Genomic DNA, 27,355 nt, shown 5'->3' with positions numbered 1-27,355 from the left:
CTAAAGGAGAAGGTTTTTACAATGTAGACGACGACTCCTTCATATAGCCCTCAGTATTATGCAACAGTCTACCCCATTTGACTGAAGTCACAGAAATGTATATACCAAAAGATCCAAAAAAAATGGAGTGAAATGCAACTCTCTTAGTGCCTCTGCTCCTTAGCACACTGAGAGATCCTACTCCCAGTGATATTACCCCAGGCTGTCAAGGCCGGTCCCTTGAATTCTCTTTTATAATTGTATAACAATTATAAAGAAAATTCAAGTGGAAGTTAAAACATCCAGAAAGAAAACCAGATTAAATGATTGAAACACAGAAGACTAAGTAATGACAAAAGACTGCATAATATCATCATTAGGCCTCCTTCCATTTTCAACATTATTTCTCATTCAGCTTTTTTATGAGAAACAAATTTCTTCAACTCAAGGAATTTATTTTGCTTCAGGCTCAGTGTTCTTTCCTGCAGAATCTGACCAACTAGGGTAGGATAATGCTTGAAGAGCTCTGGATTTTTATGTTATAACAAATAATTATGTATAGGTTTCTTGACATTAGTGATTTCTCACTGAGGTTCAGAATAGCTCAGCATACATAATAAGGGGTTTTAAGAGGTGTTCACCCTGATGCACTTAGAAATAACATCCAACTTTGATCAAAGTGTACTTTTTAAAAAAGTTCTTGATACTATAAGCTTTGATTTGCTTCACAGAAACACCTCTATAAGGGCAACTGCTGAGGTTTGACATTTCATCTGCCCTGATCTTTCATTCATTCATTCATTCATTGTGCAGCACTGAGTTAAAATAAAAAGAGCCATGTCATTGGGCTTAGAATTTAATGTGAAACCCTGATCCATGCAAGCTAAGGGCCAGGGAAGGAATGCCAGCTAGCTTCCTACGGGCAGCAGCCGAAGAGCTGAAGAAACCTGGTGGCCAAGTCAGGCCAGGGAGTTCATTGAGCCTCTGCTACCCATGGGCCTACCCCTTCCTGGCATCCTGGGTCAATGGATGGATTCTGACTATGGAGGCCCTCCAGTTCAGCCTCTTTTCATACCCCTGGGGGTTATCTGCAGTGCAGCAGCCCCTTGGTGGAAGCCTCCTTCTTGCACTGGGGACACCCTGGTCCCCCTAAAATCCCACATACCCTGTGGAACTCCATGGGTGTGGATTCTGAATTCCTTAGACACCAGCTCGTTCACTCTCATTTTACAGGTGAAGGGAGCTGCTCTCTGTCCAAGCAGATCAGGGCCTCCCTGGGCTTGCTTCCCAGGCAGAATTCCAATTTCCTGGTCCATCAGAGGTCCTCATCTGCTCCTCTAGGAGAGAATCCTGACATAAAAGAGAGAAAAGATTCCCCCTCCATGTTTCCAGTGCTCATTGGTTATCACTAGCCCCAGTCAAGCCTTCTTATGGCTCCCAGCCCCATCTCAATTGCTCAGAGCTCCGGAGCCTAACGTCCCAGTCTTCCTGAAACATTGCTTAAGCCGTGGAATTTTCCTGCTCAGGGACCCACAGAGCTCCCTACTGGCACCAACACAGAGTTGACATTCTTTGCCCAGGCTGAGAAAGACCTCTGTGGTTTGCTCCCACCCTAAGTACGCAACATTTCCCCCCTCTCACGAATCTCTTTGTGCTTTTATTCAACAAAAGTATGTTGAGCACTGGTTCATTAGTTTGCTTGAGCTACTATAACAAAGTATTAGAGACTGACAACAGAAATGTATTGCCTCACAGCTCTGATGGCTGGAAGTCTGATACCAAGTTGTGGCAGGGTGGTTTCTTCTGAGGCCTCCCTCTCTCTTTGGCTCGTAGACGACCGCCTACTTGCTGTGTTGTCACATGGGTCTACATCTTAATCTCCTTTTATAAGGACACCAGTCATATTGAATTAGAGACTACCCATATGACCTCATTTTACCTTCCTCTTCGGAGATTCTTTCTCCAAATATGGTCATATTCCAAGGTACTGGAGTTGGGGTGGCACCATACGAATTTGGGATGGGACACAATTCAGCCCTTAACAAGTCCCAATAGGATACCAGGGAATGGGGATGGGAGGAGAAAAAGCGACATAGAAGGGGACAGAGATGGATAAAACACGGCCTCTGCCCTCGGCACAAAACTCCACTGTTCACACAGGAAGATGGCATGACTTTCTCCTTGCCCACCCCAGCCCCAGCTCCTCCCTCTGCCGGGCAGCCTCTGATGCTTTCCTTCCTCCTCCATGTAGTCAATCTTTCAAGGCACATCCTCATTCCCTTTCTGTGGCGCCCCCTACTGGCTTACCCTCCCTCAGTACCTCCTGGACTTCCCCCAAGCATTTTACCTCCTCCCCGTGCTATCTTGACCACTCTGTGAACTTCTCCAGGGAGCAGCTACCTGGATGGTCTAATGCAAGGCTGAGCATGGTAGGCATCAAGCCAATATTTCCTTCTCATGGGATAAAACACGTTTCTCCTTTTCTGCTTTCTCTCTGGTAAAAGCCACCAAAAGGCAGTGGGGGTGTCTAGCTCCTCCACCACTTGTCTGTGTCTTTCAGATAAATATTACCTATTTCATCGTGTTCTGAAATGCAAAACCTTTCTAGTGTCAGTAAGTGAAATTCCCAATCAGCATACCATGATGTTATATTCTTCTGGGTCTTATGTTTGTACTCGCTTTATGCCCAGAGTTACGTGTGTGAGAAGTGACATTTTACTTTGTGGAACAGGAATGCCATCCTCACTGATGTTAACCATGTCACACTGGAATGAGGTCTCAGAGGATAAAAAATAACCAGGGGTCTTTAAAACTTCAATGCATCTTGAGGCCAGGCACAGTGGCTCACGCCTGTAATCCCAGCACTTTGGGAGGCCGAGGTGGGCGGATCACTTGAAGTCAGGAGTTCAAGACCAGACTAGCCGATATGGTAAAACCCCATCTCTACCAAAAATATGAAAATTAGCCAGGCATGGTTGTACACGCCTGTAGTCCCAGCTATTTGGGAGGCTGAGGCACGCGAATCGCTTGAACCCGAGAGGCGAGGATTGCAGTGAGCTGAAGATTTTGCCACTGCACTCCAGCCTGGGAGACCGCGCAAGACTCTGTCTCAAAAAAACAAAACAAAAACTTAATGCATCTTGAAATGTGAACAAACTATCCTACTTTACACTTTTCTTTTACTGTCATCAGCAATAAATGCCACCTGATATGTGCATCCAACACTGTGCCCCAGCCCTTTCCTGCTGGGCTAAACATCAGCTCTTAACTTTGAACATGCCCTAGACTCACACAGACAGACCCTCAGAGGTCTTCTCTGTGCTCCCAAAGTGCTTTGTGCAGAGTCTGGTTTAGTGGCATGGTAATTAAGAGTGTGAACTTTGGGATCTGTTTGACTTTAAATCTATCTACTGTGTGACTTTGGACAAGTTACATAACGTCTCTGGGCCTCATTTTTCCTCAAAGCCCCCCAAAAAGTCACTGAAGGGCATTGGGGGCATCTGGCTCCCAATGTGAGGATGAAATAAGATAATTCAGCTAATTAACCTGGCCCAGAAGCTGGAACGTTTTTGGCCCCCGGGAAACACGAGTGTTAATATTCACATTACCTTTCCCAACCATCTGCCCTTCCAAACTGTGAACTTTCCAAGGACAAGGGCACTATTCCTTAGGTGCCTAGGACATAATAATCACACAGCTAACGTTTGTGGAAAAAAACACATGCAATGACTCAATTCTACTTTTAAAACTGGCTCTTCCTCCTTATTTTAAAATGCAACTTGCTCACACCTTAGGGCCTTAAAAAATATGAAACAAGAAGAGTAACACAGACCAATTAAAACTTTTAAGTTAACTGAATGAAACCCCCCAGCTCCTGTCTTTGGGCTTCATCCATAGGTTTTCAGGGCAAACACCCCACAAATGCCAAATAGATTTGCACATGTGCTAATTATCTGCTTTGCACTGTTTCCCATAAGATAAATACTTTCAAATGCAAAGTTGACTGTGAAAAGTATACTAATTATAGAGAATGAAAAGCAGTACCATGATGTTCATCCTGAGGCCAAATGAACAATGATCAAAACTTCTAACTGAAAATTCCTGGAGAGCACCTTCACTGGCAGCATATGCCGTCTCCTTGCGGCTCTCCCAGCCAGCACCAAAGCCAACCTCCAGGCTGTGAGTCTCAGCTTAGCCCGAGTCACCATCCCCCACACTCCCTGAGAGTAGGTATGTTTTTATTATCTGGTAATTAAAGATAAAACAGAGGATAAATTGACTAATGCATGTAAAAGGATTTGTATTATTTACATCACAAGAGTTCCAATATCATAGAATATATAAACGCTAGAGTCACTTGTGATTTTTGTTATTTACAGAGGCTGACAGGCAGGTGGCTTTCAGCATCCCTGCCAACATGGTGGGATCTGAGGCTGCCAGGGTGGGAACCAGTCCTCAAGGAGAACATTCCCCTCTGTCTACCAGCAAAGATCCAGGCCAACTGCTGGCTGAAGAAAGAGCAAAAAGAAATATGGCTATGAAGGGCTTCTGCTCTTACAACCCTATAAGGAGTATATATTTTACAGTGGAAAATCTGATCCTTAAAGCAAGTCAGTCCTATGTCAGCATATAGCCCTGGTATTGTCCAGAAAAAAATAAATCATCTTGCTACTTAGAGACATTAGCTACCCAAACACAGTAGAAGATACCAGATCACATAGTATTCAAATTATTACTAATAAAAAACGCCTTGTAGTCCTTTAGGGGTACAGAGCAAGCAGAGAAAAGGTGGTGGTCCATGGAGTGTCCTTTGTGACATTCAGAACTGAGCCGTCCCCTGTAACTGGGCACCATCCCTGCACTGTCCCTCAGGTGTTAGGCTCTGAAACACTCCAGCTGACTCAGAAAATGACTCTCGGTGGGGGGTGGAAATCAGAAGCTCTTTATTTTTTATTTTTTGTTTATTATTATTTTTTTTTTGAGACAAGATCTCAATGTGTCACCCAGGTTGGAAGGCAGCAGTGCCATCACAGTTCACTGCAACCTCTACCTCTTGGGTTCAAACCATCCTCCCAACCTCAGCCCCCAGAGTAGCTGGAATTACCATGCCACCACACCTGGCTAATTTGTGTGTGTGTGTGTGTGTGTGCACGCGTGTGTGTGTGTGTACACGCATGTGTGTGTGGAGATGAGGTCTCACTATGTTGCCCAGGCTGGTCTCAAACTCCTAAGCTCAAGCAATCATCCCACTTCGACCTTCCAAAGTGCTGGGATTACAGGCGTGAGCTACCGTGCCTAGGCTAAGCTCTTTAGAAATGATCTACTTCCATTTTTTGAGGTTTGCCATGTCACAGAAAATGAGACCCCACTGAGAGATTCATATGCGCAGGAAGAAAGGACAATGTGTGCTGCTTCACAGGGGGAGAGCAGGGAGTCTGCAGCCCGCCTGAGCTGCAGGTGCTTCAGCTGGTTTCACACTTGCTGCCCCCAGCCCCTGCCCCTGGCCAGACACCGGCCTCTGTGGGCGGCCGGAGGGCACCGTGCGTTGGTGCGGGCCTTCGTGGGCAGCAGCGCTGACGTTAGGAAACAAGGCCCCACCCACACAGGCTGGGTTTCAGTTTCACCAGGCAGCAAACACCATTATGCAAATTATTTTCCTTGCTCAACTCCCCATCCCCCACCACTGTCTTACATATTCATTCTTCACTCTGAAGTTAATGTACACAAGAGGCCAACTAAGGATTTGCATCCTATTTACTTTAAAATGCCCAGGTGCAATTTTGAAACAAGATTCTCCTTTCAGAAGGGCAATCACGAATATAAAGTAGAGAATTAGTAGCGGTGTCAAGAGTAAAGCCCCGAGGCTAATACCAAACTTCTAACATAAATGGAGCGTTGAAAGGCACATGCCAAGAATTATATAAACCGAAGGAAAAAGACAACTGAGGGGTGTGTTCCCATGCATTCGATTTGGTCCAAGGGGAGCCAGGCCCACGGAGAGTGGACAGACAGCCTCGGGCCTCTTCAATCCTCGCTACACATGTCAAGAATCCCTGGGTCTCATGGGATTGAAGAAAATGAATGTCTAGTTCACATTCAGGTCACGTTCTAGAAATTAGGGCATGCAGTCATTTTATCTGCATTATGTGTGATTTATCTGCAGTTTAACTCAAGTGATTTGAGGTACCGACTCAGACAAAAAAATTTCCGAATCCAGAAACAGTGTTAGTAAAATTTGTAGGGGCTGGAGGGTGTGGGATGGGGTGCACAAAGCTATGCTTTCCTTTACTGTCATGGTAAAAAAAATTAGTTAGGGTTATGAATTTAGACCTGAATAATTCCATTCAGCTATAATCATTATTTTATTTATGAGATTCAGATCATTGTAGTGAATAATTTTGCCCTTGTTTCTAAAGAGGTCAAGGGGTTCTATCAGCAGACACAGAGAAGGAACCGTTTTTAGGATGGTAATTTCTATTTCCCTCAAAAACATTCTTCCTTGGTCCCCACGTATACTCAGTTTCATTTTTCAAGGCGGATTGCAAGGTTTGTGTAAAGCTCACAGCTGCAGTGAAATTACTGATAACTCTGTGAATTACCCTGAGTGCAAAGACAAGCTAGTCCATTTATAAATGGCCCTTAAGATAATAGTAAACTAAACTGCAGTTGGGAAACCTTCATAAGATAAAAACTACAGACACACCGTCCTTTCTCGGAAAGCCCTGAATAAGAAGTAAACAATGCCAACAACTCCCTTAGTGACTCGTCACTCCACTTAAAATGGTCCTTATTAAGAGTGATGTCCTCCGCCTTGACTGTAAGACCAACCAACTCAAATGTAAGTCAACAATAAGAACATATTTCTTTGCAGGGGATTCTGTGCAAACTCATAGGCGATTTGGTTGAGGAAACTTGAACAGCTAAAGTACACCCGGGCTGTCTGCTAATTACCTGCCAGGCAGTCGCCTGAGCACTCCACTATCGTTGCATGACGTGCAGAGCCATGAGATAGGATCTGTCTCCATTTATAGATCATAAAAAACCAAAGCTTTAGAGAGGTTAAGTAACTTGCCCGATGAAAGCAATTGCTTCTGACCCTTGTACATCATTATGTCTACAGGAGAATACCGTATACACATGTTGCCTAACCTTTGAACACCATTTACTCAAGAATGGCTTTCCTTTCCCTGCCGTGCACACCCAGTCCTTTCTGGTCTGTGTGGAAACATCTGCTGGGTTCAGGGATGTGGGATTAGGGATCTCACTGTTTCCGCACCCCAAAACTATGTTCTCCAACAGCTCAGTCAATCAAAACAGCTGATATCGGTGCAGGAGTGGAGTTCTTGGTTCAGGACTCTCTCTAATGTCCTGGACTGCAGAAAAGCCCTTGCCCTTACCCTGGGTAAATACCTGAGAATTTGTGTCTCCTCCCCACTCTGCAGGCACTCTTGTCCTCTCCGTTCCGTTCCTTGCCTCCTGAGGAGCTTCAAGATTGCTGTTCTGTAGCCCTGGGTTAACGTGGGGAAGGCAGAAGGGTCGCCTGCATCCCTGGTGGGAACAGGAATGGGTCTGCCCACCAACTCCTATGAAATACTGCATACCTGTGCTTCCATTTATGAGGCCATCCGTTCTGCTAGTCTCAGAGCCCCCCAGGGAGGGAGACCCAGGGACTCTGCCTGGAACCTACTGCTGTGAGCGTTTCTGAGGTGTAGACAAACAGCTCCCCCCCACACCTAGCCAACAACCCACTCTCAAGGTGGGAAATACCTTTCTAAGGACTCGCATTAACCCATCTGGATAACCCAGGGTAGTCTGGAGCAGAGGTTGAAACCATGAATGGTTCAGGTATGGTAGAAAATGCCTATGATTGTTTTGGACATCGCTGCTGTTGCAACAGAGAAAGATCGAGCCCCATCACCTAGAAGGGATTTCATTCTTTGCGACCGGAAAGAGTGTTCAGAATCCAATGCCAATTATTCCCAGAAAAAAATACCGTTTGAAACATTACAAATCAAATTGAGTTACATAAACCCCCTTCCTCATCCCTTCCAAGGAGGGTGGATTCCGCGGATGTCAAGGGTGACTGTGGCAGGTGTGAAGGGTGAGAAAGAGATCGAATTAGAGAAAACCAAGGAAAGAGCAATGGCCAGGCACCTAGGAAAAAGGAGAGAGGCCTAGGTGACGGGACTCCGAGTTGGGGAGAAACAGACACAGAGAGGTGAGTCAGAGGGAGGCTACAGAGGGGTGTGCTGGGGAGAGGTGAGGCTGCCTCAAGGAGAGGAAGCATGGGAGGAGACCTGGCCCAGGTTTCAGAGGCTCCGCCCAGCAGCGTGCAATAGTACCTCCTCCCCCAAGAAATCAGGATTGTGCAGGAAACACTCTCCTATTTCTCAGTGGCCACTGGAGAGCTCTGAACCCAGTCCAGTGTCAACAGCCAGGTGTTGTCACGCAGTTCCTCTGACTCCGCAGCACGTTCTAATTGCAGTCACTGTGAGTAGACCAGGCAATTTTGCCCTCTGCCCCAAATTCCTAATGGTAATAGGAAGTTAAACAGGAGTATTTTTTAAAATTGCTCAAACATGTCTTTAGGCATTTAAATGTATTTATAGAAATGTGTGTAAGTACGTTTACGTACATTTCTATACAAATATTCTTGTAAGTAAATGTTATTTATATATACTGCAGATCTAATGATGCAATTGGCTTCAATTTTTAGATATTAGAGATTAGGGAGGCTCTTGGTCAGGACAGTCAGGAGGAAGGGAGAGATGCTTAAAGAAATTGACAGAGCCGCATGGTAGAAGTCTGATAGAAAGGGCTTGAGTGAGATCTGGAAAGACAGTTCATCAGGGAAAAGGTGCCCACTGCCTGTTGGGAGCCAGTGCCTCCCACACAGTGGTGCTCAATCCACTGTGGAACTCAACAGAGCCCTGGCAGAGCACGCTCTGGGACTCACAAATCCAAATGGGTTAAAAGAGAAATAGAAGAATTTGGTCGTGAGAGAAAACAGAACTTCTGGACTTCTATTTTATCTATATTTTCTGTCCAAGAAAAAAAAAACAAAAAACCTTAATACTGAGAAGGAGACTGTGTTAGTCGGGGTTCTCCAGAGAAACAGAATCAACTGGGTGTGTGTGTGTGAGAGGAGGGAGGGGGAAGTTGAGTTGTTTAAAGATTAGGTTCCCACAATGGTAAGGGGCTGGCAAGTCCAAAATCCACAGGACAGGCTGGCAGGCTGGCAGGCTGAGACCCCAGGAGTCCCTGTTGCAGTTCGGGTCAGCTGACAGAATCCGATCTTCTCTGGGGAGGTTTGTCATTTTCTATTAAGGCCTTCAACTGATTGGATGAGGCCCACCCACATTATGGAAGGTAATGACTCTGCTTTGCCAAAATCTACTGATTTAAGTGTTAATCTGCTAAAAAATGCCTTCACAGAAACATCCAGGAAAACGTTTGACCAAATATCTGGGTACCATGGCCTAGCAAAGTTGGCACATAAAACTAACAATCACAAAGAGACTGACATTGTGTGGGGCAACTAAAACCCAGGAGAGGGTGGAGAGTATGAAACGGCATCCAGGTGATGAGAACTGAGTTCTGTTTCTGCCCAGTGACCTGCAGCCCAGCAGCCAGGAGCTGAGCTGTAAGAATCACCGCCATGAGCTTCTCAGGAGTCCATAAGACATCAGCAATTCTGGTGGCCTTAAAGGACTAGAAGGTGACTCCATAAACCCTGAACCTTGTACTTACCTTTGACAAGATTCTAAGATAGATTGCCAAAAACATGCTTTAGAAAAACCTTAGGAAAGGGGCCAGGCGCAGTGGTGGCTCATGCCTGTAATCCCAGCACTTCAGGAGGCTGAGGTGGGTGGATCACCTGAGGTCAAGAGTTCAAAACCAGCCTGGCCAACATGGTGAAATCCCGTCTCTACTAAAAATACAAAACTAGCCGGATGTGGTGGCAGGTGCCTGTAATCCCAGCTACTCGGGAGGCTGAGGCAGGAGAATCACTTGAACCTGGGAGGCAGAGGTTGCAGTGAGCTGAGATCACACCATTGCACTCCAGCCTGGGTGACAGAGGAAGACTCCATCTCAAAAAAAATAAGAGTAGGTAGTAGTAGGTTATGTACTTTTGGGTACAAAAAACCAAGCCAAACAAACAAACAAACAAACAGAAAAAACCCCACCTAACTTCATAAGTGTAAAATATGAGACTTATATATGTGTGTGTGTGTGTGTGTTTTGTTTTGTTTTTATTTTTGTTTTTGTTTTGTTTTTAAGACAGGGTCTCCCTCTGTCAGCCAGGTTGGAGTACAATGGCGCCATCTTGGCTCACTGCAACCTCGGCCTCCCAGGCTCAGCGATCCTCTCACCTCAGACTCCTGCCTAACTGGGACAACAGGTGTGCACCACCACACCTGGCTAAGACTTTCGTGTTTTGTAGCAGAAATTAATGGGGGAAAATGTTATGGAATTCCATCATTAACAGAAGTGTAATGTAGCCACCAGCCAAGCAAAGGGCTCCAAGGTGCACTAATAGGGTCTTATAGGGTGGGAGGAGGTGGCCCCTTACTGCTCTATGCTGATCAAGCCTCACCTGAAGCACCTTACTTCGTTCTCAGGTCTACAGTTTTAGCAGGACAGAGGCAGCTTAGCATATTCAGGGGAGAGTGAGAGACAGTGAGGGAACTTGTTAGGTGTGAGGTGGTCAAAGGAACCCTGGGCCTTGGAATATCTTGGTGGAATGCAAAAAGAGGTAGACAGATTGAACCATTTTGTACCAAGGGATGCAGATGGAGGTTGGAATGTGGATGGAGGTTGGCAAGTTTCCAATACAGAACTGTTCGATGAAGACCAACTCTTCAAGCCATCAGAAGAAGGCCAGGGCTGCTGCATCATTGGGGACATCACAGAAGAGTCAAGAGGTTTCCAGGGGCTGCAGGCGATGGTTGCTGGGTCCTCTGTAACTTTGGGCATGAGTCTAGGAAAGGAATAATAGCTTTGCAGAATGCTACAGCAAGTGCAGAAGAGTGAAAAATGAAGCTGATATTTTCTGCACACGTCGTGTGTGCCTTATTCTGTGTTGTGTCCCACAGTTAACACTAGCAGCAGCCTCCGAGACAGGCATTATGGTTACCTCCATCCTACAGATGAAGGCGTTGCGGCTTAGGGATGCAAACTGAATTGCCCAAAGTTACACGACCAGTAAGTGGTGGGCTAGTTCAAACCCTGATCTCTGGGACTCCAGTGACAAAAGAACCAGTGGTCTGAGGGGAAAAGCCAAGCGGGTTGTATTTAAGACCATAAAACAAAACAAAAAAAAGTCTGAAAGAGAGACCTAAGTTGTTCGTTTAGATAGTTTTTATCTCTACTTGGTCTCATCTTAGTAAATTTCACATGAATGGAACATGTGGGTGAAATTACAGTAAAAAATTATGAAATAAGGCCAGGTACGTTGGCTCACGCCTATAATCCCAGCACTTTGGGAGGCCGAGGCAAGTGGATCACCTGAGGTCAGGAGTTCGAGACCAACCTGGACAACATGGTGAAGCCCCATCTCTACTAAAAATACAAAAATTAGCCAGGCATGACGATGCATGCCTGTAATCCCAGATACTCCAGAGGCTGAGACAGGACAATCGCTTGAACCCAGGAGGCAGAGTTACAGTGAGTCTAGATCACACCACTGCACTACAGCCTGGGCAACAGAGTGAGACTCCATCTCAAAAAAACCAGAGAAAACAAAAAACATAAATCCAAGGCAGAACTCAGACCAAAATACCACCAAAGACAGCCAACACTTTGGAGGATGATCGTATACAATTTAGTCAGAAAGGTACATGGGCAAAAAATCATAGAAGGTGGGCCAGATGGATATCTTCTGGTGATACTGACAGGGCCACAGGTTGAACCAGAAGCCCAAGCGTGGGAGAATGAAGTATGTCTACAGAATGACTAGGTCTCAATGAGGAGGGCCAAAACTGGCCTAGCCAACTCCAAGGGCTCTGACTGAGGTGCCAGAGGAACAGACAGGTAAGGCCCCCCTTACGATGGGAACGTCGCATCCTGCCCAGAAAACTGGGAGCTCCCTTGTTCCCAAAAGCAGGAGAATCACATTTCCACATACTTGCAATTGTTGACTACGGGTCAGAATCGTTGAAAACAAAAAGTTTAATGTTTGAAATGAGAAGTAGATTTGATGTACCTGCCAGCAAAATACTAAATTTTTGTAGCCACCAGATGTAAAGCACAGAATCAGCAATGAAGAATGCAAAGGGGAGCATACTGTGTCTCTATAAGCGAGCATGATGACAATAATCGGTCAGACATTTCACATTTCACCTAACCACTTGCTGCACAATTTCTCCATGGGTGAAATCAATGGAAGTGGGTCTTTTTATTTTACTTTATTTTTTAAGTAACATAGTCTTACTCTGTTGCCCAGGCTGGAGGGCAGTGGCATGATCATAGCTCACTGTAACCTCAGACTTCTGGGTCCAAGCGACCCTCCCACCTCAGGCCCCCAAGTTGCTAGGACTATAGGTGTGCACCACCATATCTGGTCAAGTTTTTTTGTGTGTGTATTTTTTTTTTTATAGATAGGGTCTTGCTATGAGGCCCAGGCTGGTCTCAAACTCCTGGGCTCAAGTGATCCTCCCACCTCGGCCTCCCAAAGTGCTGGGATTACAGGCATGAGCCACTGAGTGCAGCCCAGAAATGGGTCTTTTAAATGTATTACAAAAAACAAATTGTTGTGGGCTGAACTGTGTCCCCCCTCAAATTCATATGTTGAAATCTTAACCTCTAGCACCCCACAATGTGACTGTATTTGGACACACAGCCTTTAAAGAGGTAAAGTAAAACGAGGTAATTAGTTTAGGCCCTAATCCAATTTGACTGGTCCTACTAGGAAAAGGGAATCAGGACACAGACATGAGCACGTACAGAGAAAAGGCTGTGCGAGGAGAAGGCTGCCATCCGCAAGCCAAGGAGAGAGCTCTGAGAAAAAAAAAAGATCTTGCTGACACCTTCCTCTTGCACTTCCAGCCTCCAGGACTGTAAGAAAAGACATTTCTGTTGTTTAAGCCACCAAGTAGTATTTCGTTATAGTAGTCCAAACAGACTAACGCACAAATCAAAACTACTTTAGTCTTTCCACTTTGTTGCAAACGATTGCAAGGTGTCCAGGTTTTCTGTCTTCCCCCAGCCTGCAAGTGCTCAGAGAACACTCAACCCCCGTGATCTCAGCCAACACACGAAGTCTGATTTCACAAAACTTAGTGATGTCCTCCCAGTGGAATCCTAAATGATAAGGAAAATGGTATAGAGCCAAGACTCGAACGTTAACAACCCAGGAGCACAGAAACAGTAGAGTTAGCTGAGAGGCGTTATGGAGAGAAGTAACGGAATGCACACTGAGCGTTGTGACAAGCCCACGACAGTGGGGAACAGTGCCCACCGTCGCAAAAAGAAAGACCCTCGGCAGGTACTTTAGAGTCATGTTCATGCCGTAATGTGTGGGGAAGAAAGACTATTCCAAATGGATCTGGCTCTTTAAAACAAGGCAATTTTCCTTGCTTGGGAACCAGCAAAATCCAGCTGCTCATTGAACTGCCCATCTGGAATCTCACAAATTTGCACCTTGAAGTTGTTAATAAAGGACTAAGTTGATAATTCGAATAAACCCTGTGGTTTGGAAGTCACCGTTTTTCTGCTTAGCGTTCGACTTTCAAGCTCTTCTTTTGGAATAGCTCTTCAGGGCATTCTATGGATGTGTAATAAACTGACAAATTCCTTGTGAGAAGTTTTAGAAGCTGTCAGGTGAAATGAGCCAGGTGGGAGAGCCCGGGTGACTCAAAGCTGAAGCAACGAGGGCTTTTTCCACTGTGGCTTCTAAATGGGCTCCCAGGGTACACCCCCGGCCAAAATTTTCAGCCATGTTTTGAGCAACGTCAACCTTGGTAGAAGAGTGCGTCATCCTGAGGGTGCTACCACGAGGGACCACATCATTTGCATATTTATGTCACAGCAGGCCTGATCCACACAAACTCCTGTCTCTTACCGAGTTGTGTACCTTTACCTCCATGTGCTCATTGGCCAGCCGGAAGACACACAGCGAACCTCTTGTGCTCTCAGCCTCGGTTTGCCCACCTCCATGCCTTTGTACATGCTGACCCCCACTCCACACACCTGGACCACCACTGCACATCCAAATCCACCTGCCTCTCAGGGCCTTGTCCAACTGCTGCCTCCTTCATGAGCACCCATGGTGAGTCCAAGGCAAGTCCCTGTCCCTCCCTGAACTCCAGGTCACATCACCCCAAGCCATCTCCATCAAGTTGCCTTCCTTTTTTATACCCCCATTGCTTAGATCTTACTTTTGTGGGACTGTAAGTGGTTTCCACTGGGATGCCTTTCTAGTTCACCTCTGTGTCCTCATCAATTCAGTGCTGAATTATATACCTGTGATCTTTTTTCACTTCATTTCAATATCATTACTTTCTAATTGCAATGCACAAACATTCCTAGTGGTATATTCCAAAGCACACTGTCATTTGGTGTTCTTTATAATGTATAGTGACTATCATGTTTGCCCTTCCAAGCCCTGAAATCTTTCCACTCATCTGTTCTGCTTATATGCCTTGATGCAAGAGGGGTTAAAGTTTCATGCATAAAATTTCTGCACTAGAGGGCACACTAGAGCATGTCCGTGCATAAATATGAACACATATAAATATGTGCATGGGAGGAGGCAAGAAGACAGGGATAGTAGAGAGAACAGAAGCTGGCTGAATCTCCTCTGGAGATGATCTGGAGGAGCTGCATTTAATCCAAACATAAAGCGTTCGTCTAGGAAGTGACCTTCAAAGGCTCTTAGTCTTGTGCATGAACATGAAGCAGCAGAACCTGTGACTTCCAAACCACAGGGCTGTTTAAATTATCTCCTGTTCCTTTATTAACTGTGTCAGCGTGCAAATTTGTGAGATTTCAGGACATACAATTCAGGGAGCAGTGGATTTTGTGGGGTTCCAGATAGCAAGAAGTTTCTTTGTTTTAAAACAACCAGATCAACTGGAATATTCTTTATTAATTATATATTGCCTAATACTATCTGGGATTGCAGCTATTGACCAGCGATGGCAAGCTGGTCCATCATGGGCAATGAAGGGGCCTGGCTGGACCACCTGTTTCTCCATGGCTGCCAGAGACATTGGCCCTGGTCACTTACACGATCTCCATGTGTACAGCCCAGCAGAGGAGCTGGCCGCACTGTAGTGGCTGCAAGAGCATGCAGGTGTCTCCATTTGTTTTTGGTGGCTACTTAGCCAACATATACTTGGGGGAAGGAAGGGGAGTCCCCCAGAGGTGCTTCACTGATTCTGTTATAATATTTCTACTCTGTAACACTCTTAATGCTTGGGCGAGAGAAACTGCTGCCACCCCATGCCCACCCTCACATGTGTCACATTTTTCTGGCCCATCTGCACAGGCAGGGGCCCAGGTGTTGCCATCTGTTCTGAGTTCTCAAAATGTTAGTGTGATATGGGCAGCCTAGAGTTTCACAATTCAGCCAGTTCTTCACCCTGCCACGTCTGTCTTGATTGCGGCTCTCATGTGTCCATTCTGCTGCTGCCTCCCACAAGCCGGGTCCTTTCCTTCCAGGCCACACCAAGATCCATGCTGAAAGTGACTCCTAGGAGGGCTACAAATCTCCAGTGTTTATTCACTTCAATTCTTCCCACCAAGTCATTATTCTAAAGCTGCACATTCATCATTCCATCCTTTGCTCAAAAATCTTTAAGCAGCACACACACATGTGCACACAGACACACACACACACACACACACACACACACAGAGAGAGCCCTGCAGGTGAAAGACCCAACCCAACACTGTGATCTGGCAGTTGGGACTCTATACACACGTCCCCAGCCTCCTGCTCCACCGCAGCTTGCCTGAGCCAGTGAATCCAGATGTGCCACAGGCACCTGCACTCCACCTCTGACCATGCCACTCCTCCATTTGTAATTATGTTCCCATTTTAAAAATTTCAATCCAGTGTCATTTATCTTCTGCCTATAGTAATGTATTACTTCTAATCTTCTACAATATCCATAGGTTTTGTCCTCAAAACGTTTGTGTTTTTTGGAACTCTGGTCCCATGAAATTGTCTAAGAAAAAATAGAAAGTTCCACCATCATCTACATTTAACATATACTGCAAAGGTTATGCTATTTCACATATTTTCAAAACACATATTTGGATATTTAAAATGCATGACCAAAGGCTCTGAGAAGTCTTGCAGATTTTTAGAAAAAGATGTTTCTCTTGGGTCAACCTGGTTTTTCCCATGCTATATTTATTTGACTGTACACCCTTTGGGGACATAGTATTTATAACGGTCTCCACCACTCACTGGCACCCGCTGACCTCCAGTGCTCCTTTTACAGGCATCACCACAGTACGAACAACTGACCTACTGGTCACCTGTACATAAAAACAGTAGAGAGGAAGTGATAGCAAACTTTCTGCTCCTTACGGGGTAACTACAGCTGGATGTGCTGGGTGTTTCATCTCTGAAGCCATCATGTTGGTTGAGTTCCCAGATTCTGCAAGCTCGGACCTCAGTGGGCTCACCTTGGCTGGAGCCTGATCAGTGCAATCCAGAACTTGTTTGGGAGCCGTGGGTTTAGGAGAGTTTGGGAGGGAACATCGGTGGGATGGGTATCATGGCCCCCTAGTGCTTTCTTTACAACTGGACAGCAAGTTTCCCCCAAGTAGGGTGCTTCTTTGCATTGTTGGCCTGAGCCTAAGGTCCTCATAGGAGACTGGGACTCTCCACCACTGCTTTATGTAACAGCAGGTCCTGATTTATGAAATGTGGCTTAAAAGCAACTTAAAGAAATGAAAGGTCAAGGACAGAAGGTCAAGGTCAAGGAAGAAAGGTCAAGGATCCTCATAGTGATAGAAATGCACCTCTGATTGTTCTCTCTGAGTCCCTGAATGCTGAGACCAGGCTGATGCCCAGTACAGGGAGGACCCTAAGGTTGCAGGATATGGGTGGTGAGCGAAGAACCCTGGAGAAACTCGGTTTCTCATTCCCAAGGGATCCCAGGGATGGGTGAATAAATTGGAAAGGCTTTTATTGTGGAGTGGCCCAACAGCCCCACTCCACAGAGCATGCCTTAAATTAAGACAGAGAGTTCTCCTGCAACTAGTCCCTCGGGGCCCCTGGTCTCCTAGTTCTGGGAACCAAGTGGGATAAGTGTCATCAGTCTGGTGGAGCAGGCAGGCCTCCTGCTGGCAGCCTGCCTTCTCTGTGGACCCTTCCCGGCCAGAGAACACAGCCCAAGCACAGCAAGCCATGGGGCTGGAGGCTCCATGGGGTCAGAATCTCATCACATATTCTATCCTTGACCTTTCATTTCTTTAAGTTGCTTTTAAGCCACATTTCATAAATCAGGACCTGCTGTTACATAAAGCAGTGGTGGAGAGTCCCAGTCATCAAAGGCAACTACATGTCATTTGGTGTTGGCCCTGCCTTGTGGCAGGGGTCCCCTAGAGACCTATGCTAGGTGACTAGAAGCATCTTCTGGACTCAGCAGGAAAGGGGCTAAGACCCACTGATACCCAGACCTGCATGTCCAGGGACAGTGTCAAATTTGACCTGAAATATTAAGAGTTTAATGCCTTCTTGTTTTACTGTTTTAAAGGGATAATTTCTGACATTCTTGTTTTTAATAAAAAGGAAAAACAGAGTTTTTAATGATGTAATTATAAACTGGTACAAAATGAACATGTGCAGCCCTTGTTCAAAAACCATTAAGAATTTTCAGATGGTAAAAGCAGGGCATTAAACCAAGCCGGGCCCTTCTGCACAGGGGAGGCCCTAAGCGACTGCACAGCATGCACGCCTGTGAGGCCGACCCAGCAGACATCGACATCGGCCACGGGTCCAGCAGGGAGAGTGCCAGGGACTTCATGGTCTCACTGTAAGGCCTGCAAGGTGGCAAGACAGAAGTACAGCATCCTAGAAAGACTTCTTTGAGAAGAGGTTCTCAGTCCAGCCCTTGGTGCCCTCCCAAATTCCCACACCCTTGGGGTTTGGGCCGACTTGGCAGCCTCTACTCGTTTGGTTTTTCTCAAGCTCCACTCTTGGTGGGTTCAGTCTCCTTCTTGTAGGTCGCGTCCATTCCTACTCTTGAGATTATTTTCATCAATCTGGTTTAGTTTTGGCCCCAATCAGGCCTATTTTTTATTTGGGTTGCTTGTCTACATTTCACACTCAAGGTCAAACTTTCTCAATATGCAGATACTAAAATGCCTGGCCTGGCCTGTGCTCAGGTCTGGTTGCCTGTGTTTCCCTGAGCTGACCACGCCCTGGATCCATTTATGCCGAGGCTCTCTGAAACTCACCTCCTGAAGGCTCTCAGCTGCTCTGGCTCCAATGGCCCTCCTCCACTGCGTTCACTGTCTGCTAGTTCCCATTATCAGGCCCTGACTCCTTCCTGTTTCTGGCCCATATTCTCTAAAAGCTCTGAGCTCCATTCCTCTACCTCTTTGCCCTGAAGTCACATGGGAGTCAGAAAGACACAGACGTCGTGTCAAAGTTCTACCTAATCCCACATTCCAACTGGAAACTGCCCATTGGACACCTCCCCAACACATAAAACGTATCAGCTTAAATATCATAATTTCAGCAGGAAAAAAGTGGATGACTTCATAAATAGTCTGGGAAAATTTGCTACACGTTTAGGATAAAACGAAACCCCCTTACTTCAAATTATAAACAAAAATAAGTTCTACTTGTTTTGAGATGTTAAGCTTTAAAAATAAAATTATTAAGTATCAGAAGAAAAAAATGTGAGGATATTTTTGGAATCTAGGAGTAGGAACAGACTTTCTAAACAAGACAAAACCTGGGTGTTTAAAGGAAAATAATAACTACTTAAAAGTGAAATAGTCCCGTAATATAAATGGCACAGTAAAGAAAGTTAAGACAGGCTGAGAGACAGTATTTGCAGCATATATATCAAAGGCTTAAAATCCATGATATTAGAAAAGTTCCCCCAGAACAACAATGAATAAAGGGAAGAAAGGGAGAAGGAAGAAAGGAAGCAAAGGAGGGAGGGAGGGGAAAAGGAAGAGACAGAGGGAATAAAGGAGGGAGGGAGGGGAAAAGAGGACAAATATTATGAGGAGGCAATTGATAAAAGAGCAATTAACAGGCAGTAGGTCTTCTTAAACCAATCTTCCCCAGAGCAAATATATATAAAATCAGTATTTCTGGAGGCTGAGCTTAATCCTTTACTTTTCTTCCGTGCTTAGCTACAATTTTATTGGATTTTTACCATAAAACTAACTCTTCAGCAAAGAGGGCACATTTTAAATACACCTTCTAAACGCAGAGTCCTTCTGAGTTATGAATGACTGCAAAGTGGCATGACTACAAAAATTGTTCTAAATAACATTATTCTAAATTATTCTGCAAGATTATTATTTAGTCTAAGAACTATATTATTCCAAATTTTAAAGGAGATTAATTACGGGAGAGATGATTTGTGCAATTATCAAATATACACAGAGGACAGGACTGGGAGGAAATAGGCCTGATTAGGAACAGTGGGCAGCTCTAGTGGTGGGAATGTCGGCGGTGAATTTTATTTTCTTCCTTGCCTTTTCTTCTAAACCCCTGCACCTGGCATCAAGACAGGCACTGCCACCTGGGCACCAGCAAAGCCCTTCTCTGTCCTGGGGCAGCCAACCCTCAGGGGCACCTGTGCTCCCAGGGTGTCTTTCACCTGGGGCTTTTATGTTTTCTTCAGACATTACCTTAAAGAAACATACTATTCACATCCCACAGACATTTTTTTACATGGTTTTTGTGTTGCTTAAAATAATGTCCTCAATTTTACAATAAGAGGATTATTTAAAATTTTAAAAGTTGACGCTTGTAGCAAACTACTGTGACCTGTGGTGCCTGCATCCCCTGCCCGGCCACGAGGGTGTCCCGGCTGGAGTCCAAATGCCCCCCAGCTGCCTGCTGACATTTCTGAGGTGGGCAGGGATCCATGGGCCTCTCTTTGGCCCACTCCCGTGCACGTGGGATGTCCACAGCTGGGGCACCTGTGTGTGGGCACCCGCCCTGCAGGTCGCCTCCAGATCTGAGTCCTCACTCCTCCGCCTCTTGACTTTGAAGTCAAGGTTTCACTCTCTTGACGAATACTCACTGCTGAAGGCTACCCTTGCTACTAAAATAACTTTCCATGAAATACTCTGAAAGAAGCTTCTTGACTGTAAATGCCATTATATTATCAGAAATGCCATGTTTGTGTGCGGTTATGTCTTGTGTAACTGACTCCACCGGATTTTCGAGGTGAAGATTGCTCGTTTTTGTCATTTCCAAAACCCGACATTCTTTCACTATAATGTGGCAACTTCTCAGTTCTTTAAACTATTTTTTTCTTTAAGTTCTTACGAATTGATGGTTCCTGTTTTTCTGAACTGTGTGTTGAACCCGTGCTTCTGCTAGGTTCAGGGTCACCTTTGTTCAATAACTAGCAAATGAGGCAAAAAGGTCTCACATAAAATGTGACTTTGTGGTCACTTGGGAGCCTCCTTCTCCTCTCTTTGTAAATTTTAATTTGGAGAGACGAGTGTGAACCTCCAAGGAGGGAAAGGGAGCGGGAAAATGGCAACGTGGGTGAAAGTTCCATGTTCGGGCAAGGTGCTGGGTGTGAGGTGAGACTGCTGTCCTGCTCACATGGGAACCGTGGCTCGGCCGCCAACCTCGCACGGAGTACAGGGACCCGCATAGAGACACACTCTGTAGCCCACCAGAGCATGGATCACATCCCATATAAAGAAGAAATGAGTCTGTCTTTCTGTTTTTTCTTTTTAGCACATGTAAAGACCAAAAATGTTCTTTGAACCTCAATTTTCTTTTGAACCTTGATTTAACTTTTGGGAAAAGTTAAAACAAAATGAGAATATTGTATTCACCCAAATAAAAAATGATTTCCTGCGTCCAGATTGATTGCTCATCCATTAGCAGCAGATGTCTCTCGAGTAGCTGAACCACACCAAGCTGGACCTGGGACTTGAGGAGCCCCCTTCGCCCTCTGTCAGAATGCACGCTGGATTAGCATCTGCTAGGGCTGCCGTAAGAAAGTACCAAAAAATAAGTGGCTTAAACAATAAAATATGTCTCACGGTTCTGAAAGCTGGAAGTCTGAGATCACAGTGCCCGCCGGCCCAGGCTGTCTCCAAAGGGAAGGCTGTGTTCCAGCATCTCTCTCAGCTTCTGGTGGTGTAGCTGTGTAAGCCCGGTCTTCACATGGTGTACTCCCTGTGTGTAAGTCTGTCTTGAAATTTCCCCTTCTTATAAGGACACCAGTGGTATGGGATGAGGGGCCCACCCAACTCCAGCATGACCTCATTTGAACTCATTACATCGGCAATGGCACTGTTTCCAAATAAGGTCACTTTCTGAGCTGCCAGGGGCGAGGACGTCCACGTGTGAATGTTGGAAGACACAAGTCAACCCGTCACACACATGGAGGCCCTAAAGGATGATTCACACACGTCTGGACTCCTACTCACTTTCTTAGTCGTGTCTTCTACCAGTCCTCTTCCCCCAAACTCGTTGCCCTGAAAGCAAGTTGCCTTCCCACTGAGAACGGACCATTTGCTTTCTTTCCCTTCAGTGTCAGTGTCTATGCTAAGGAGCAGGTTGTTTTAAAAGCAGCTCAAAATCCACCAGACTCCTCAGGAAGTACCTCTCAGGGAGGCCTCCAGACGGGGCTGCTGTGCCTCAGCAAAGACCTCCAGCTGCCCTGGGTCTCCTGACTCCCGGGCTTTCTGATTCTAACCTCATGGGTGCTCTGAGGGTAAACCCCAGGAAGTCCTGTAGGCCCCGGGGCTGCTTCTGTGAGGACAGCTGTCCCCTGCATGCGCGTGGGGTGCCGTGTGCTCCTGAGGATCTGGCTGGGGCAGGCAGGGCCCAGTGCCACCTGGGCTGGAACTGTGGCTCCCCGACTTGTGAGCTGGCTCTGCTTCCCGTCTAAGAAATGGGGATGAGCATGTAGGGTCACTAAGGGGCTTAAAGTGTGTGAACCCCTTAGAGGCGCACCTAGCCCAGAGGAGAAACCTAAGTCAGCCTCAGCTCCTTGCGGTGCCTTCTGCCACAGACAGCATTTGTCATCGCTAGGCTGGTTTTTAAAACAATTTTTGACTTGGAAAGGGTCTTCGGGAAAAATTAATATTTTTTAAATAAATAAATAAAATCTGAGATTAATTCTTCTGAAGACCCAATCTCCATTTCCTCATCCATCTGTTTTGTAAATACAATCTGGTGTCCAGGTGACTCTGAGGGACTGGGACCCTCCTGAATTACACAGCGTCCAAGTCACTGCTCTCATTTCTAGCTATCAGATTGTCCCCCGGGGAATGGAGTCTCCGCCCCCGGGAGCTCAATTCGAAACCACGACTGACCCTGAGGATGGCGACTCACCACTCAGACCCCCTGAGGATGGCGACTTCCCGCTCGCTTGGGCCCCCTGGGACTTTGCTGGGGCTAGAAGACCACACACAGCGCATTCCCTAAAGGCCAGGGCCTGCCCATCCATCCATCCATCCACACTTCCCCTGCGGATGCCTGGATAAGCTCAGGGCCCCACTCACCCTACAGAGGAGGAGGAGAGACCCAGCCAGCCCTCCTGGAGCCCTGACATTTACAGCTGCAAAGGTAGGCAGCTGAGCTCAAACACACAAGCCGGGCCTCTCAACACAAAAAGAGGTTTAACATTAAAAAAAAAAACATTGTGAGGCTGAGGCAGGCAGATTGCTCGTTGTGTCCAGGAGATTGACACGAGCCTGGGCAACACAGCAAAACCCTGTCCCTACGAAAAAATAGAAAAATTAGCCATGCATGATGGTGCATGCTTGTAGTCCCAGCAACTCAGAAGGCTGAGATGGGAGGATCACCTGAGCCTGGGGAGGTCGAGGCTGCAGTGAACCGTGATTGTGCCACTGCACTCCAGCCTGGGTGAGAGTGAGACCCTGTCTCAAACAAAATGAAACAACAACAACAACAAAAAACCCATTTTGATAGATTTTGTGGAAAATAAGGAAGAGAAGCAAAAGGCCCATTCTTTTTTGTTTATACCGTATTTGCATAAAGAAACTCTGAAAAGACATATAAGAAACTAAGAAAACAGTTGTGGAGGGAACTGGATGGGAGACGGGGATGGGTGTGTGTTTTTCACTGGATACCTTTTTATTCAGTTTCATTTTTGAATCCTATTCAGAAAACTTAGAGCTGGAAATCCTATTCCCTCATTTACCACATTTACAGGGTGAAAGAGAAATTCTGTATCCTCATCTCAAGAGATGCTGAAAAGCATCCGTGGAAGGTTGGCACCACCTGTCATGAGCGCCTTTTTCCAGATGAGTACCTACAGCACCTGCCTGGGCAAAAGAGTTCCCCAGGACTCATCGCAGAGCTTCCGGCTGGATTCCCGGAGGCCATGGAGAATTGCCAGGGTAGGGGTTACAAAGAAAGATGCCCTCCCTTGGAAATAATTTGTTTGAAGTCTCCTAATCTGCAAGTGGTCTTAGAAAGTAGGATCCAGCAGACCTGGATGTGTGCAAGCTATTGGAGATTCGTGGTTTCTTGGATGACGCTGGAAATTCCACCTCTACCTCAAGCTGTGCACCCTCAAATCTCAAAAGCCTCAGTCTACTCATCTACAACATGAGTTAAGAGTGCCTAACCCCCATAGGATGGGAATGATCATGTTAAAAGACATACATTCTCCAATCCCTTCTGCTTCCAGGAGGCCCTTCAGAATAACATTGATTCACTACACACAGTGTAAGCAACATGACTGATCTCTCGTAAGTCCTGCAATTAGAACCTCAAACATAAGAATCAAAGAGTGCCACTTTTGCAGCAGTAGAAGACTAAGAAATTGTAATAATCCTTTGAATCTGTTTGCTCAGATTACTCCCAGATTACTCTGGGACTATTTTCTGACATATGAAGAACAGTTTCTATTTCAATAGGGTGTCCATTGCCTGCCACCACCTTTTCATTTTCACAGAGAATGGTTGAAATTAGAATTGAGAGATTCTGATAATTCTGGCAAGCTGAGGGCAGGTGGGGGTGAGGATGTGCTGACAGTGGCTGCATTACTCTAAAGGGCAGGGAAGGACTTGGGGGCAGCACTTGTTCCCCTCTCCAGTGGCGTTCCTGTTTTGTCCAAGTGCCCCTCTGATGAACGCAGTGGGTGAACACAGAGCAGGTGACACACACTTTGGACAGGTGAGACAGTCGGCGGGTGAGTCACCTCCTTACCAGGAACCTCTGGTGTGCAGTCACCTCTCCTGCGGCTGGGTGGCAGTCTGTACTCATTCTGTGTCTTACCTCTTCCCTCCTGCGCATGACTCTGAGCAGGCACTTCTGGGGACTTCAAAGAGACTATTATATGCAGATGAGATGAGCCATGTGCCTGTCAGGCCCGGCTCAGCAGGGCCAGCTTGAAAGGCATATCTGAATTGAATCAAATGCATCCACCCCACAAACTGAGGATGTGACTATGTATAAACAATGAAAATTACAATCATTGACAGCCGAGCGTTTACATGCTCTGGATGTTGGAGGTAACTTACAGCCAGTATCTAATTCACAGCTGCCCTGAAGTTAGCTAACCTCACCAAAAGTTCTCCGTGCTTGAGGATGCAGTAAAGAGAGAACAACAGAGAAGGATGGGTATCCATCAGGAGAAGCCTGGCTGAGCGTCTAAATCATCCCCACCCGCTCCATTCGTCTGTGGGATCACTATCACATATTCGATCATATGATACATTTCATAACTCCCTTTACCCCCATCAGTGAAACTTGTGCAGCAAGGGGAGCTATTCGTGTTCAATGCGGTGTCTGAGAGCACTGGGATAGTGGCAACAGTGAAGACAATCGCTAGTGGATGTCACAGGTCTCTGCTCTTGGTCTTCACTGATCCAAGTGGTCTTCTGGTGAAGATGCAAAGGGGATACCACTCCAAGTTATAGACAACATGGAGCTTCATGTTTTATATTAGAGAATACATGGGCTAAATCTAAAAGACAACACCAAGGATAATGTAAAGTTCTACTTTGGTTAAAGTTTTTTAAAAAACTCACCACCTCATATGCAGAATGATCTCAGCACTTTGAGAGGCAGAGGTGGGAGGATCACTGGAGGACAGGAGTTTGAGACTAGCCTGGACAACATAATGAGACCTCCATCTCTACCAAAAAAATATTTTAAAATTAGCCAGGCATGGTGCCACATGTCTGTAGTCCCAGCTCTTCAGGAGGCTGAGGTCAAGGGTCACTTGAGCTCAGAAGTTCAAGGCTGCAGTGGGCTATGATTGCTTCACTGTACTCCAGCCTGAGCGACAGAGTGAGATCTTGTCTCTAAAAGATATACACACACACACACACACACACACACACACACACACACACACATATTTAGAGACATGTGACTTTGCAGCACGTTTCCACACAGAGATGCAGGGAGGTCAGCTGGCTGCGAGTGCCGTGCCCGGGTCCAACAGATGGATATGGTTGCCAAAAACCAGACAAGGGAAGTCACTGTGCCCACGTGAAGAGGGACATTGGAAAATTGCCAAGTAGATGCTGTGGAAGGCAGCACAAGGTCAAGGGTAGCTGAACACCTCAGCACATAAAGAATCTTTCCAGGAACGATGAGAAGAAGGAAGAGCTTGAACACAAGTGGTGAGGTCCATGCAGTCGGAAGGGCTTTGGTATGGAAGGAGCTGGGGCTCACGCAGTAATTCAGCAGTTTCTGGGACAGAATACATGCTCAATGAATATGAATGGGCATGTTGAGTTATCACCATCCTTCCCATCACGGCTATGCTTATATGACTTGGGGGGCAGAGCTAGGTCCAAACCATGGATGTGCCAGAGAATAGGCTTTGGATAATTTATAGAACATCTTCTCAGCTAGTGCTTTCCAGTGATGCGCTGGGCTGCCTCTGTGGGAGGCAAAGGGCTTGTGGATTAGACAGCCCTCTGAGGGCTCATAGAGAAGGGCTTCTAAGGTGGGAAGTGTCCTTCACACTGACAATCGTGACTCCAAGTAAAGGTGTCTTAGTAATGATGACTCCATGCTGGATGATTGGGCATCCGCCACTGTGGGTCACCTCGCCCATGTATCACGGAGGATCAAAGAGGACCCTCGATCATGGCCACACAGCTAAGCAAGAGGAAGGCAGGACTGGCCTAGGGATTCTGATTCCACATCAGCGGAGTTTTTAACATCCCCATGGTGTCCCTGATTCCCTCTTCATGACCGTGCACTAGCTGCCATATTCATACAGGAAAGCCACCAGCACCAGCATCTCCCCCACTAACAGCCCTCCTCACAACCGCACTGCTTCTCACCTGCCCTGAGTGGTCTCAATTAACATTCATTGAATAACGAATAAATAACTAAACAGATGGACAATTGAACCTCTTCCCTTACATGTCCAGCACTCTACACCTAATCCTGCCCCTGGGTGTCAGCAAATGAAACCTGGAGGCAGGATTGTGGTACTCCTCCAATGCCGGGGTTGGAGGAGGGAGATCATTGCTGGAATGGAGAGCTGGGACCCAGAGAACAGCTCCTATGGTCAGGAGTAAATGGCAAAAAGCCACTAATTCCAATCCAAATAGCTAATGCTATTGAATACCTACCACGTGCAGCACTTTCCTAAGAAGTTTTCATGCAAGAACTCTTTGCATCCTCCGAACAACGCTCTGTGGTAATTGTTCTCTATTCCTAGTTTACGGGTGAGGAAACTGAGGTCAGTAGGTGTTAATACATGCAGTTGCCATGCATGCAGTAAGTAGCTGGCTGAGCTGAGGCTCAGCCCTGGCGGTGGCTTCATCATTGTGCCTTCTGAGCCCCTCCAAGGTCACATGGCCCAGCAAACTACAGCCAACTGGGGAGTAGCCAAGAGTAAAATCATGTGGGGAATTTGAGGGGTGACTTCAGGGGAGGGATGGCCCCGCGTTTCAGTCTGTGATCCCACACGCAGAAGGGCATCATTTGTGTAACTTGAGCAGGCAGAGCATGGGAGAGAAAAGAGGCTCAGGCCTGGGGCCCTGGGTCTGCTCATCTCCTCATCGGCCTGTTTCTTGTCAGTTGTGCCTGAACGTAGTGTAATGCCTCTCCCTTAAAAAGCCAAAAGAGTAAAGTTTGGGAGATTTGTAGGACACTAACAAGAACCTCAGCACATAAAGAATCTTTCCAGGAACGATGAGAAGAAGGAAGAGCTTGAACACAAGTGGTGAGGTCCATGCAGTCGGAAGGGCTTTGGTA

General features: G+C 46.3%; 1 protein-coding gene across 5 annotated transcripts in view; it reads right to left on the bottom strand.

The window, feature by feature from the left end:
• The window catches only part of LOC105540031, a 293,057-nt gene that overhangs the window by 256,896 nt on the left and 8,806 nt on the right, over positions 1-27,355 (bottom strand). Inside the window, exons 2-3 of one of the 5 annotated variants that reach the window (XM_011980521.1) lie at positions 12,925-13,035; positions 10,761-10,960 (exon numbers count right to left, since the gene is read on the bottom strand). The exons of the other annotated variants lie outside the window; for them this stretch is intronic. Coding sequence (XP_011835911.1) covers positions 10,761-10,960; positions 12,925-13,035 — 311 coding nt within the window. The remainder of the gene's footprint in view (positions 1-10,760; positions 10,961-12,924; positions 13,036-27,355) is intronic. 5 annotated transcript variants of the gene reach the window in all.

This window comes from Mandrillus leucophaeus, unplaced genomic scaffold (genome assembly GCF_000951045.1).
Source record: "Mandrillus leucophaeus isolate KB7577 unplaced genomic scaffold, Mleu.le_1.0 Scaffold214, whole genome shotgun sequence".
Taxonomy (NCBI): domain Eukaryota; kingdom Metazoa; phylum Chordata; class Mammalia; order Primates; family Cercopithecidae; genus Mandrillus; species Mandrillus leucophaeus.
The sequence above is the reverse complement of the archived record's forward strand: the minus strand, read 5'-3'. Positions and strand labels throughout refer to the sequence as shown.